We start from the raw sequence: 15,127 nt of genomic DNA on the forward strand, positions 1-15,127 counted from the left end.
TGGGTCAATCTAGGACAACAGGTCACAGGTATAGGTTGACAGGCTGTGGATTTAAAACTGCGATGAGGAGGAGCTATTTCACATAGAGGGTGCTGAATTTGTAGAACTCACTGCCCCATAGCGTGGTGGAGTCTGAATCATTGAATGGTTTCAAAAGGGAAATAGACATATTTCTAATATGTCTTTCTTTCTAGTTTTACCACAGCTTGGTCTGGCTCCTGCTCTGCCCAAGACCATAGAAACTACAAAAGGTCCACCTCGCAAACCAGCCTCTCATCCACTGACTCTGTCTACACTTCCAGGTGCCTCGGCAAAGCAGCCAGCATAATTAAGGACACCACGCATCCCGGACATAACGCCTTCCACTTTCTTCCATTGGGGAAAATATACAAAAGTCTGAGGTCAAGTACCAACCGACTCAAGAACAGCTTCTTCCCTACTGCTATCAGACTTTTGAATGAACCTACCTCACATTAAGTTAAGCTTTCTTTCCACCCTAGCTATGACTGTAACATTACATTCTGCATCCTCTCCTTCTCTATAAACAGTATGCTTTGTCTGCATAGCACGCAAGAAACAATACTTTCCACTGTATGTTAATACATGTGACAATAATAAATCAAATTTAAAAAAGGGAAAGACGGATATGTCGAACATGTGGGGAGGTGGATTCGAGACTACAGAGAGATCAGCTATGATTTGATGCATGGCAGAGCAGACACAGAGCTAATTTGCCTACTTATGCTCCTAATTCCTACGTTCCCATGTTCTCCGTCCTCCTGCACTTCTTTGTCACAAAGGCAGAGATCATCCAATCAGCTGCCTCTACCACTTTCTTCCCATCTGGCCAAACTTTCTTTTAATGCTCCACCTTGTCCTAGCCTTTCTCCTTTTTCTCTCCTATCTGCAGACTTGCCCTCTCTAAGCCCATGAGACTCTCTGACTGTTCCCTTCATCTATTCCTACTAAACTGCCAATCACCCAATTTACCTCCTGGATTCCATGTTAGACAATATTGTTAATGGTTCGCTCTCTTCAGGTGTTCCCTTTTTCTTTAAATCTGCTATCTTCTCCTCAAAAAGGCAACCCTTGACCCCTTCTACCCTTGCAAATTACCATCCCATGTCTTACCTCCCTTTCCTCTCCAAAATACTTAATCATAGAATCCCTCCAGTGCAGGAGGAGACCATTCAGCCCATCAAGCCTGCACTGACCACAATCCCACCCAAGCCCTATTCCCATAGCCCCACAAATTTACCCTGGTAATCCCTGACACTAGGGTCAATTTAGCATGGTCAAGCAACCTAACCAGCAAGTGTGGGAGGAAACCAGAGCACCCGGAATAAACACACAGATATGGGGAGAATTCCACACAGGCAGTGACCCGAGGCCAGAAGTGAACCCGGTTCCTGGGACTGAGAGGCAACAGTTCTAACCACTGTGCTACCATGCTGCCCATGTTTATAAAAGCAAATTACTGTGGTTGCTAGAATCAAACAAAAATAGAAAATGCTGGAAAATCTCAGCAGGTCAGACTACATCTGTGGAGACAGACTAGAGCTAATGTTTCAAGTCTGGATGACCCCATAACTCTCCAAGATATCTGCACTCCTCTAATTCTGGCCTCGTGTGCATTAGCAATCATAATTCCACCACTGTGGTCGTGCCTTTATTTGATTTGCCCCCCCCACGTTCAGAAATTCCCATCACTCTACCTCACTTTCATCCTTCAAGGCATTTATTAAAACCTATTTCGTTGGCCAAGCTTTTGGTCATAGAACCCAATATCTCCTTTGTGGCTAGGTGTGATTCTTTGCATTGTAATGCTTCTGTAGAGGTGCTACATAGAAGTAATTTGGTGTTATATACAGTAAACTACAAATTGATAATCTTTTAAAAACATGATCTTCTCCAGTTACCGAAGTGTGTGCCCTTGATCCTCCAGATACACTCCGTAATCCTTTGCAATTTGATGTGTAAGATCGGCGAGTAGTGGGATTTTCATTGGTCCTAGTCCACCTTGTTTTCTCGGTGTATTTATCCTTCATAAAATAAAAATACCTTGTTAAGAATTGTACTCTTTTACTTAAATGACAAGATTTAAATAAACATTTCCATAAATTATTTATATCTGTAATTTATTAGCATCCAGAGTACAAAATAGAGACTCTACAATGGATTGGAAAAATGAAACAAAATTTTTTGGAACGGAATAAATCCTACCCAGCATTATTTAAGGGGTTTATACAGGTTCAACCACGTTTAAAAGGTATTCCAGATTCTCTTCTCAGCACTTTTTAAACCTGCCTGCAGTTAATTTCACAAAACAGGGATGAGTTCTTTGCAGACACATATCTACTTACTCTCAGAGATTACTCCACAGCAGGAACACTGACATGCCAGCCTGACAGGTCATGTAAAATAATGAGGGATCATTAGGATAGATGGGAGGAATATAACTGAATGGTGTGTCATAGAAAATTGGCATGGATGCATTTAATACTTGAGAAGTATATTGTTTGGATTAGATGAAGGTAGGAGAGGCTTGAACATAAACGCAAGCACAAACCTATTAGGCTGAATGGTCTCCTTCTGTGGTGCAATCAATTATAGTTTATGCATTTGGGAATTTATTGAATAAAAAGACAATAATATAGCTAATTATGTGCTGTGGAAAACCCAACCACATCATTTACATGATAAATTGAGCTGTTTTAAGTTGTGAATTATTCTAAAAGTGAGACGTTTGTTTACACCAAGTATCAGACCTACTTACCATGCTAAGTGTGTAAACTGAGAGTCAACAGAACAAGCTACGACTTCAGTATTAATAGATCGAAACTCCTCAATTCTGTCACTGAAAGCTATTATCTCAGTGGGACAAACAAACGTGCTGCAAATTTAAAAAAAGCAATTGAATGACAGATCATTTATAAATTCAGATCTTTGCACAAGAACACACCTAAATGGAAAAAGGTCAGATAGAAACTTGAATTCTTGCACAGCATATATGTTAATATTATATACAATATATGAAGAAGAAAGTGAGAGAATACATTGATGAGCAAGCCACATGAAAAGCACTGTTACAAAATCATCTACTGAATTTATTCCAGTTGGCATCAAGATGCCAATCCAAAGGAGGAATGTTTTAAAGCCTTTTGGCAACTTACCAAATTGCTGTCTATTCATGATATAGTATTTAAAAACAAAATCAGAAATGTGCATTGATAGTAAGTAAGTAGAAAAACACAAAACACACCAGCACATTCTGCTGGCAAGAAAATGGTAAATTTGCCCCCTCCCAGTGTAATGACAAAGTAAAACAAAAGATGAATTCTCTTATTATCCTTCTCTACTCCAACTGAAAAAGTTCCAGTATTCAAGCTTCATTGTGTAACTAGATTCCCATCCCTGACATAATTCTGTTGAATACATTCTTCATGGCTTAAATATCCTTTCTGTCGGGGAGAGCTCCTAATCTACACAATGTTGGAAGTAGACAAACCACCATTTTGTACAACAGAGTACACGGATGTGATGCCCAATACACACTGGGACCACTTCTGTTCACTTTGTGTATCAATCATTCAGATATTGCATCTGGAGGAGGTGGTGCCCAAATTTTCAAGTGATAATAGAGGCAGTGAATTATTTGAAAAGTAAAATGCAGCACCTTAAGTGGCAGAATAATGCTATTGACATACTATGTTTTATGATGGAAAAGAGATATAGAATATAAAAGTCAAGACGCAATAGTAAACAAGGGTAATACAATAGTAAACAAGCAAGAACAGAATTCAGTATTATGCACAATTTTGTAAAACACAGCAACACTATAACCTACCTAAAGAAAATGGTGTGTTTGTGTCACTTCCTGAACCCTCTTCATGAGATTTTAGGTAGAGGCTTTGATAACGGACAAAGGCATGCTAGAAGAAGGGACATAGCTTTAAATTGAGGGGTGATAGATAATAGGACAGATGTCAGGGGTAGGTTCTTTACTCAGAGAATAGTAAAGGCGTGGAATGCCCTGCCTGCAACAGTAGTGAACTCACCAACATTAAGGGCAGTTAAATGGTCATTGGATAAACATATGGATGATATTGGAATAGTGTAGGTGAGATGGGCTTTGGATTGGTTTTCACAGGTTGGCGCAACATTGAGGGCCGAAGGGCCTGTACTGCGCTGTAATGTTCTATATAGAAGGCAGCATTGAAAATTATTTTTTCTCATGTTTGAGGACAAGTACGGTGAGTGATACAGTTGGAAAATCCAAGCCCCTGGTCAATTCCCACCTGTGTCAATCTCTTGTAGTTTGGTGGGGTTAAGCTTTCAGTATGAACAGCAACATTTTGAGTCTCAATACTGATGGTTTCTTTTTTGCCTGTCATCAGCTATGAGCCGATCATAGAGTGGAAGTCAGGCCTGAGTGAGGAGGAGAAAAATAAGGAAAATGGGAGAGAAGAATGGGAGGGGGGAGTGTTGCAAAGAATCTTCTGGTCAGAAAAAATGAGATCTCATGGGAAGGCGGCACAATTGCCTCAGTGACAGGAAACAAAGGGAAATGATTGATGGATGTTTTTGTGAATGAAAGTGGTTTCCACTGGTGTTCTATGTTGAGGCCCTTGCTGTTTGTTGCATATATTAATTTAGTCTTAAATATAGGAGGCATAATTCAGAAATTTACAGATGTCACAAAATTGGCCATGTAGTAGATAGTGAAGACTGAGGGATTTGGGGTTGTTTTCGTTAGAAAGAAGGTGGCTAAGAGGGGATCTTATTGAAACATATAAGATGATTAGAGGTTTAGATAGGGTGGACAGTGATAGCCTTTTTCCTCGGATGGAGAAAGCTAGCACGAGGGGGCATGGCTTTAAATTAAGGGGGGGTAGTTATAGGACGGATGTCAGGGGTAGGTTCTTTACCCAGAGGGTGGTGAGGGATTGGAATGCCCTGCCTGCTGCAGTTGTAAATGCGCCTAGTTTGGGGGCATTTAAGAGATCCGTGGATAGGTTTATGGATGGAAAGGGATTGGTTTAGGTTTGAGGGTCATTGTTTTTTAATTGGTCGGCGCAACATCATGGGCCGAAAGGCCTGTTCTGTGCTGTAATGTTCTATGTTCTATGAAGAGGACAGCTGTTGACTCCAGAATATTAATGGTTTGGTTAAGTGGATGGAAAAATAGCAAATGGAATTCAACCCTGAAAAATGTGAAGTAATGCAATTGGAAGGGCAAGGCAAGAGAATCCTAAACGGGAGGATATTGAGAAGAGTAGTAGAAATGGGAGACCTTTGAGTGCATGTCCACAGGTCCCTGAATTTGGCAGGACAGGTGGATGAAGTGGTAAAGAAAGCATATGGAATATTTTCCTTGGATGAGGTACTGAATACAAAAACAGGATTTAATGTTGGAACTGTATAAAATGCTGGTTAAGGCCACAGCTGGAATTGTGCGTACAGTTCTGGTCCACCACATCACAGGGAGAACACAATCGCTCTGGAGAGAGAGCAAAAGAGACTTACAAGAATGTGTCAGAGCTTGAAAGCTGCAGCTACGAGGAGAGATTGGACAGGCTAAGGTTATTTTTCTTCAAGGAGAGGAGGCTGAGGGGTGACCTAATTGAATTATACAAAATTTTGAGTGGCCTAAATAAGGCAGACAGGAATGACCTGTTTCTTCCAGCTGAAGGTTCAATTACCATAGATATAAGGTGACTGATAGAAAGATTAAAGGGACACGAAGAAAATCTTTTTCAACCAGAAGTTGGTGGGTGTCTGGAATTTGCTGCCTGAATTAGTGGTTGAGGTTGAAACACTCAACTCACTTAAAAATAACCTGGATCTGCATCGGAAGTGCTGTAACCTGCAAGACTATAATCTCACTTTCCAGCACTTGGTCTAAAATGAGCAGCTAGTTTTTTTTGGCTGGCACAGATTCACTGGGCTGCACCATTAATTTTCTATAGTTCATGGCAGGCTGATATAGAAGGTGAAGTCATATGGGATCCAAGATGAGCTGCTAAAATGGATATAAAGCTGGCTTGCCAAAGAAAGCAGAGACTGGAGGTGTGTGACAAGCAGTGTTCCACAAGTATTAGTGCTGGGACCTCTGTTGTTTGTAATGCATACAAATGATTTAGAGGAAATGTAGATGGTTTGATTAGAAAATTTGCAGATGATACAAAAATTGGGGGAGAAGCGGATGAGGAGGATTGTCAGAGGACACAGCAGGATATAAATCGGCTGGAGACCTGGGCTGAAAAATGGGAAATGGAACTTAACCCAGACAAAAGTAAGGTGGTGCGATTTGGAAGGTCTACTACAAAAGGAAAGTATACAGTAAAATGGTAGAGCCCTTAGAAACATTAGCATACAGAGAGATCTAGGCATGCAGATCCACAGTTCCTTGAAGGAGGCAACTCAGGTTGACAAAGTGGTCACAGAGGCGTACGACATGTTGGCCTTCATTGGTCAGGGCACTCAGTGTAGGAATTGGAAAATCATGTTGCAGCTGTATAAGATTTTGGTTAGGCAGCATTTGAAGTACTGCATACAATTCTGATCGCCACACTACTGGCAGGATGTTGATGCATTGGAAAGGGTGCAGAAGAGATTTACTGGGATGTTGCCTGGTTTGGAGGATATGAACTATGAAGAAATGTTGAACAAACTTGGATTGTTTTCACTGGAATGTCAGAAGATGGGGGGGACTTGATAGAGGTTTACAAGATTATGACAGGCTAGAATAGTGTGAATAGCCAGAGTCTTTTTTTCCAGGGTCGAAGGGTCAAATACCCAGGGAAGCGAGGGGAAGAAAGTTCAAACGAGATGTAAGGGGCAAGTTTTTCACACAGGGGGTGGTGAATGCCTGGAACACACTGCCAGAGGATGTTGTGGAAGCAGATTCTATAACACTGTTCAAGAGGCATCTGGATAAGTACATGAATAGGCAGGGAGCTGAGGGACATTGATCATGTAGACGCAAGAAAATATTAGATTAGAAGGCATTGATGTTGGGACAGATTTGTTGGGCTGAAGGGCCTCTTCCTGTGCTACAGTTCTTTATTGTTCTTTCTTCTGCTCCAACCCTCACTTAATGAAGTATACCTCAGGAGTTGGGTCTCCCTCCCAACTAGACTTCTCAGATATTAATAGGAAGATCCAAGTACATATGAAGAAACCTCAAAATAAGGGCTGACTGCTCAATTCCAAGAACCATTCTCATAACTGGGAACTGAAAATAAACAAGTACTCACTTCAAACAATGACAAGAAAGTGAAAATGCTGCCTGATAAGACTACGCAGTGATTGCAGTGTGCACTAAGCTTTAAATTGCAGTTAACTAGTGACATGATCAGGTAGCACAGTGGCACAGTGGTTAGCACCAGGGACCTGGGTGACTGCTTGTGTGGAGTTTGCACATTCTCCCATGGCCTGCATGGGTTTTCTCTGGGTGTTCCAGTTTCCCCCCACAGTCCAAACTTGTGCAGGTTAGGTAGATTGGCCATGCTAAGTTGTCCCTTACTGTCCAAAGATGTGTATGTTACAGTGACTGGCAGGATAAATACATGGGATTGCAGGGATAGGGCCTAGGCAAGATGCTCGGTTGGTGAGTTGGTGCAGACTCAACGAACTGAGTGGCCTCCACGAGCACTGTAGAGATTCTATGATATAATCAGAATGTGTCTCATGGTCAATGCTTGCAATTTGCCTTTCACTACAGCAATCAATGATTCACTAATCTTGAGTATTAATCTTGATACTTACAAATCAAGTGGATAGAAAAAGAAGACAAGGTATTTGCCTCGATAGTCTGTGAGCTTCAGGTCTTTGAATTCTCCATTTATTACTGCTGTCCCTTCCCAGTCCGGTGCAGGTTTTGAAACTAAGGTGTTAAAAAGAAACAAATGATATATTTTGCACACTCTTCAGGCTAACTGGTTTAGTAAAATTTCAAAATGCACAATCTGTGGTCATTATGTTCCACATCAGTAAAAAAATTCACACCTCACTTTTTTTCCAGCAATTAACTTACAGAATCCAATTCAATATACACAAAAAATGTTTCAATTTCCTCTTTCCATTAATGCCTTGCTAAAATACAGATATACTCGCACATGGGGATCTTCTGATATCTCATTTAGGGTGAGCATTAATCATTTTGAACCTCAATGGAATTTAGGGGACCGTAAAATGGAGGATTAGAGAAGACAGTTTCAAGTACAAGAGGTAAGAAACAACCAAAAACAATTTAAAAATATATATATTTACATATAAAATTGGTTGACATTTAAGACACACCAGTGGTACAGGTAAAGATGCTTGTATTTTACAGGAATGCAACTCAGAAACAAGGATGTTCACTCCCTTCTGGGAGACTGAGAAGTTAATTGTTCATCAGAAGTTTTCTTCAATCTGATTTCGGTTCAGTATCCTAGAAATCATTACAAAAATGAGTGCATTCACATCTGCTGCTCTGCAGTTTGCTGGTGCTTTTTCCCTTCTCATGTCCTGTATTTATGATCTACTTTATGTCTAACCTTGTCCCTGTATAGCAAATTCCTTCAGCACAGTAGTTAGTCTTCAGTAGTCTGAAGCAATAGTCTCCATGATAGTTTTCAAACCTGATCAACTTTTTGCATTGGCCAAGGCCAATTGGCACAAGTGGGGAATCTGGACTGCAGCTGTGATGCACCCTAATCTCAGGTCACTGAAAACCATGCTTGACAAAAATTCAGTGGAGAACTCAGATGGAAAAAAACAATCCCAGCATGCCTTCTGATTTTGATCAAATTTCGCAGCTATCTTTATTGTTAATGCTTTTAGCTAAATTTGGCTCTTTTATGAAAATTTTTTTCCATCGTTATATATCCATCATTTTAGTTTCTTTAAACACAACTTATTAAAGTTCCTATTGAAAAGCCTGAAATCCTTCAGATTACAAAAATAAAATCAGTTAAATTGGTTCACGGACTCACAAAATCAATTTAACCAAATTTCCTCTCCTGCAACCAGACACACCAAGTGATAACTGCACTGTCCCTGCCGTTGAGATTAATTTTCAATAGATGTCAAATCTTGGGCCTTCCTAGTTGGAATGGTTCAACATGTCATTGGACAATTAGGAAATCTACTGCCATACAACATACAAAGTAATCTGAAAATCTTCCAAAGTGGCAGATTTTCAAGGAATATTTGTCTGGAGTTCTGCAAGACAACATTCCGACGAGACAGGGAAGTTTTGGTAGGTTACAGGAACCGTGGTGCATGAAAGCTGTAATGAATCTAGTCAAACAGAAAAGCGAACAAAAGGTTCACAGAGCTAGGTAATGTTAGGGATCTAGAGGAGTATACATCTTGTAGGAAGGAATTTAAGAAAGAAGTTAGGACTGGTCCCTTTCTTGTTACTACACAAAGGCACACTAAATTGGAGATTTTTAAATTAAATGAAGCATAAAATGCGGGTAAGAACATAACAAATAGGAGCAGGAGTAGGCCATCTAGCCCTTTGAACCTACCCCGCCATTCAATAAGATCATGGCTGATCTGTCGTGTCTCAGTTCCACATTCCCGCCCTCTCCCCATAACCCTTAATCCCCTCACCTATCAAAAACCTATCAACCCGCGTCTTAAATATATTTAGCAAGGCAGCCTCCACCACTTCAATGGGCAGAGAATTCCAGAAATTCACCACCCTTTGAGTGAAGAAGTTCCTCCTCAACTCCGTTCTAAACCACCCCCCCCCCTTTATCTTGAGGCTGTGCCCTCTAGTCCTACTGTCCTTTCTGAGCGGGAAGAGCCTCTCCACCTCTATCCTATCCATCCCATTCATCATCTTATACGTCTCAATGAGATCTCCCCTCATTCTTCTAAACTCTAACGAGTACAAGCCTAGTTTATTCAGCCTCTCCTCATAGCTCAACCCCCTCAACTCCGGTATCAGCCTAGAAAACCTCCTCTGCACTCCCTCCAAGGCCAAAATATCCTTGCGTAAGTACAGCGACCAAAACTGCACACAGTACTCCAGCTGCGGCCTCACCAGTGCCCTGTACAGTTGCAGCAAGACCTCCCTACTTTTATATTCAATCCCCCTCGCTATGAAGGCCAGCATCCCATTTGCCTTCCTGACCACCTGCTGCACCTGCAGGCTGGGTTTTTGCGACTCATGCACAAGGAAACCCCGAGGTCCCTCTGCACCGTCGCCTGCTGCAGTTTTTCGCCATGTAAGTAAGAGTCCTTCCTACCATTATTCCTACCAAAGTGGACAACTTCACACTTGCCAACATTAAATTCCATTTGCCAGTTCCTGGCCCATTCGCCCAGCCTATCTAGATCCTTCTGCAGACTCTCCACACCCTCCGCACAATTTGCCGTTCCACCAATCTTGGTGTCATCAGCAAATTTCGACACCATACACTTGGTTCCCTCCTCCAGATCATCTATATAAATGGTAAATAGCTGAGGCCCCAGCAGCGACCCATGGGGCACTCCACTAGTCACCAACCTCCAATCCGAATAGCACCCATTGACCCCCACTCTCTGCCTCCTATTTGACAGCCAATCCCCTATCCACGCTAACCCCCTACCCCCAACTCCATGCCCCCTGACCTTCTGTAATAACCTCTTGTGCGGCACCTTATCAAACGCCTTCTGAAAATCAAGAAACACCACATCCACCGGCTCTCCTCTATCCACCGCCCTAGACACATCCTCACAGAACTCCAATAAATTCGCCAGACACGACTTCCCCTTAACGAAACCATGCTGCGTCTGCTCTATCAAACAATTCTCCTCAAGATGCCTCGCTATTTTCTCCTTGATCACGGATTCGAGCATTTTACCTACAACAGACGTTAAACTAACTGGCACTGTTAAGCCTGACTCTCGGGATGGTGGTGAGCCAGCTTCCTGAACCACTGTAATCCACGTGTGGGAACACCCACAGTGTTATTAGGAAAGGAATTCCAGGATTTTAGGTGATATCCTGTCATGTCAGGAAGGTGTGTGACTTGAGGAGAACTTGCAGCTGGTGGCATTCCCATATTACCACTCCCATTGTCTTTTTACATAGTTAGGAGTACAGGTTAGGTAAATGCTGTTGAAGAACTTTGGTGCTTTACTTCCATGCATCTCATAGATAGTGCTCACTGTAGGTATGCTGCACTGGTGTCAGAGAGTGACTGCAAAGTCCTGCAGGTACTTATGAGATTTGATAAACCCGTGTTTCCCAGGACAAATGGGTAATTTTGATCTTGGACAACAGCCTAAAATGGGTGATACTGATTTGACCGCCCTTTACATAATGGACAGAGTGAGGGAATCTGTTGAGACAGAGAAAAAGCAATTCAAAATTATCAATATTTAGACTTTATTTTCATATGTTTTAATAGGAAAACGGAAATCTTTCTGGTTAAGTGACCACTCACTCCTATTATTTCCATTCAATTGACAATAACTTTTGGGCCAGACTGTTTTGTGCAGAAACATCTCAGTTTCAAAGTGGGATGCATGAAAATTTGAATGGAATTTTGTTTTGCACTCATCATCTATCAACATACTCCACGGAGTGCCTGACTTCCGTGTATTGTTATCACAAAGAAGAAAACTTTTTTTTAGTATTGTTGAGGGAAATTTTTCTTGAGCTTGCTTCCAAGTTTCAACACAATATCTGATGCCAATCTTTCAGTCAAACAAGTAAACTAAATCAAACTAATGTTGGGATAAATTAAAAGGGGCAGCTCCCAAAAATGAGGGGAACTGCCCAAAACAAAGGACAAAGTGGAAAGGAAACAAACATCAAATCAAAATGTAATGAAAGGGGTCAATAATGCACCCAGTCCCTGTGGTGCCCAGCAGGCACAGGTGTTAACAGTGCCCTCGGACACCCAGCTGCAAACGTAGCCGCGGTAGAGGGGCAGTCGGGTCAGATGATCGCTTTGGTCGCCTGTGATCTGGACCTGCTCATAGCAAGTTTTGCCAGGCCCAGGAGCAGGTTCATGAGGAGGTCCTCCACCTTCCCCAACCCTCACTTCACACCAGGGGTCCGTAGATCAGGTGCGTTGGACTGGAGTGCAAACAAAACATCAACAGAAGGTTTGAAAGGAAACAAAAGAGACTCTGCAGTTTATGACATTCAACTTACATGTGATTCATGACTCCACAAGGTTACAAAAAGGGCAGGTTGCTTGGGAGTCCGTGAACCAATTTAACTGGAAACGAATTGGCACCCGCTCAACAATGTCATCTCACTGACATAGAATCAAACCCACATTCAGAGAAAACCAGAATCAGCTACTAGGTAACAAGATCATGATACAGGAGAGCTTGCAGACAGTGACCAGCCAATGAAGTTAACATTTAACACATGGAAAATTACCTGCTAGAATTTGCTAATTTGGAGGAATTTCTGCAAGTAGTGCAGTTAACCTTTTCAATTCAAAACTTTGGATGTCAACAAATACACACATGAAGTATCCAGATTCATGAAAACCAATCAGAATCACAAAATTGGTATGGCAAAGGAGGTGGCCATTTGGCCAATCGTATCTGCACCAATACATGGCAGCATAGAGAACTACATATTGCCCAGTTTGTGTACTGAGAAGGGAAAACTCTCACACAATATGGCTTTGGTGCTATGAAGAGGAGTACCAAAGTCCTTGCAATAAACTAGATGAAAGTAAGGAGCTTATACAACAAGAGATTTCCTCCCACGTTCAGTAGTCAGCAAACGGCACTATTCCATGATTACATTTATGCAGCAGTAGTATGCAGCAGTATTACATTTATGCAACGGCACAGTGGTCAGCATTGCTGCCTCACAGCGCCAGGGACCTTGGTTCAATTCCGGCCTTGGGTGACTGTGCTGAGTTTGCACATTGTCTGCGGGTCTACGTGGGTTTCCTCCGGGTGCTCCAATTTCCTCGCACAGTCCAAAGATGTGTGGGTTAGGTTGAGGCCACGATAAATTAGTGTCCCAAAATGGGTAGGTTAGGGGGATTAGTGGGGTAAATATGCAGGGTTACAGGGAGAGGGGCTGGGTGGAATTGCTATCGGTTTCAGTTCGATGGGCCAAATGGACTCCTTCTGCATTGTAGGGATTCTATGATTCTATTGTCAAAAAAGGACTAGGGTAGATTTATGGAAACTCAAAACTTCAGGTTTCCCTCGAAGCCATACGCCATCCTAACTCCCTACCCAAACACATCACTCACTACCTCTAATAATGGTTCTGCATTGCGAAATACTGTTGATGCTGGAAATCCAAATTAAAAACGGAAAACGATGTAAATTTTCAGGTCTAGTGGCATCTGTGGAGACATAAAATGAGTTAACGTTTTGGGTCCTTATTACTCTTCAGAGTTTAAGAGTCGGATGTGGCGCAGAAACACCCAACATTGAACCGTCATGACCCGTTTGATGTTTGGAAAACGTGCGGGTTAGAGAGTGGGATAATGATCAATGTGCAACGTGTCCTTCAGCAGCAACAGCACTAGACTATAAGAGAACATTCCACACAGCAAACAGCAGGCACAGAGCCAGCATGGCAGCGCCGTCTCCCCTCCCCCCACCCCGAGCTCCTTTGCTCCCCGCAGTCTCCCACAAACAGTTTGGGGGGGCGGGTTTCCCGCTCCGCCTGGGCTCAATTGCAGCGGGTAACGGTTCCGACTGCAGAGCCAGGCCACCCCGACTACCACCTCCCGCCGTTGGGGACAGCGACATTCTCACACTCCCTCTCTCACACTCACCCCTTCCCTCTCACACCCTCCCTCCCCCCTTTTTCACACCCTCCCTCCCCCCTTTCTCACACCCTCTACCCCACACTCCCTCCCCATCTCACACACACACATCCCCTCCCTCTCTGCACCGCTCGCTCACACAAACTCCCTCACTCGCCCCACTCACTCTTGGCTTTGCTGAGGTGAAGCGAGTGGTCGGTCGTCGGCACCCTGAAGGCTTCCCCGGGGTAGACATGACCTCCGGCATAGTGGTGACACCCCTGCTGCTCCTTCTTGCCGTTTTTCTCACAATTAACGATCTGGAGCAGCAAAAACCCGAAAACCAACCGACACACAAACGCCCGCCCGGCCTCCATTACTACCGCAGTGCGCCTGCGCATTGCCAGCTCCCAGGGACACCGCGAATGTCCGACAAATTAACTGGCAAACTGTCAGTGTCAGGTAAATAAACCGCTAAACTGTCAGTGTCAGGTAAATAAACCGCTAAACTGTCAAGTGTGAGATAAATAAACTGCTAAACTGTCAGTGGGAGATTGATGAAGTTCTAAACTGTCAGTGTGAGATTGATAAACTGCTAAACTGTCAGTGTGAGATTGATAAACTGCTAAACTGTCAGTGAGAGATTGATAAACTGCTAAACTGTCAGTGTGAGATTGATGAAGTTCTAAACTGTCAGTGTGAGATAAATAAACTGCTAAACTGTCAGTGGGAGATTGATGAAGTTCTAAACTGTCAGTGTGAGATTGATAAACTGCTAAACTGTCAGTGGGAGATTGATGAAGTTCTAAACTGTCAGTGGGAGATTGATAAACTGCTAAACTGTCAGTGTGAGATTGATAAACTGCTAAACTGTCAGTGAGAGATTGATAAACTGCTAAACTGTCAGTGTGAGATTGATAAACTGCTAAACTGTCAGTGTGAGATTGATAAACTGCTAAACTGTCAGTGAGAGATTGATAAACTGCTAAACTGTCAGTGAGAGATTGATAAACTGCTAAACTGTCAGTGTGAGATTGATGAAGTTCTAAACTGTCAGTGTGAGATAAATAAACTGCTAAACTGTCAGTGGGAGATTGATGAAGTTCTAAACTGTCAGTGTGAGATTGATAAACTGCTAAACTGTCAGTGTGAGATTGATAAACTGCTAAACTGTCAGTGAGAGATTGATAAACTGCTAAACTGTCAGTGTGAGATTGATGAAGTTCTAAACTGTCAGTGTGAGATAAATAAACTGCTAAACTGTCAGTGGGAGATTGATGAAGTTCTAAACTGTCAGTGTGAGATTGATAAACTGCTAAACTGTCAGTGTGAGATTGATAAACTGCTAAACTGTCAGTGAGAGATTGATAAACTGCTAAACTGTCAGTGTGAGATTGATAAACTGC

At 42.4% G+C, this 15,127-nt stretch overlaps 1 protein-coding gene across 1 annotated transcript in view; it reads right to left on the minus strand.

The window, feature by feature from the left end:
* The window catches only part of prdx4 (peroxiredoxin 4), a 29,258-nt gene extending 15,151 nt beyond the window's left edge, over positions 1-14,107 (minus strand). Inside the window, exons 1-4 of the mRNA XM_080204135.1 lie at positions 13,909-14,107; positions 7,771-7,888; positions 2,777-2,893; positions 1,920-2,042 (exon numbers count right to left, since the gene is read on the minus strand). Of these exons, the coding sequence (XP_080060261.1) occupies positions 1,920-2,042; positions 2,777-2,893; positions 7,771-7,888; positions 13,909-14,098 (548 nt within the window). The 5' untranslated portion in view covers positions 14,099-14,107. The remainder of the gene's footprint in view (positions 1-1,919; positions 2,043-2,776; positions 2,894-7,770; positions 7,889-13,908) is intronic.
* Between the last annotated feature and the right edge of the window lie 1,020 nt (positions 14,108-15,127).

Source organism: Carcharhinus amblyrhynchos, chromosome 15, assembly GCF_965287045.1.
Source record: "Carcharhinus amblyrhynchos chromosome 15, sCarAmb.v2.hapA, whole genome shotgun sequence".
NCBI classification, from domain to species: domain Eukaryota; kingdom Metazoa; phylum Chordata; class Chondrichthyes; order Carcharhiniformes; family Carcharhinidae; genus Carcharhinus; species Carcharhinus amblyrhynchos.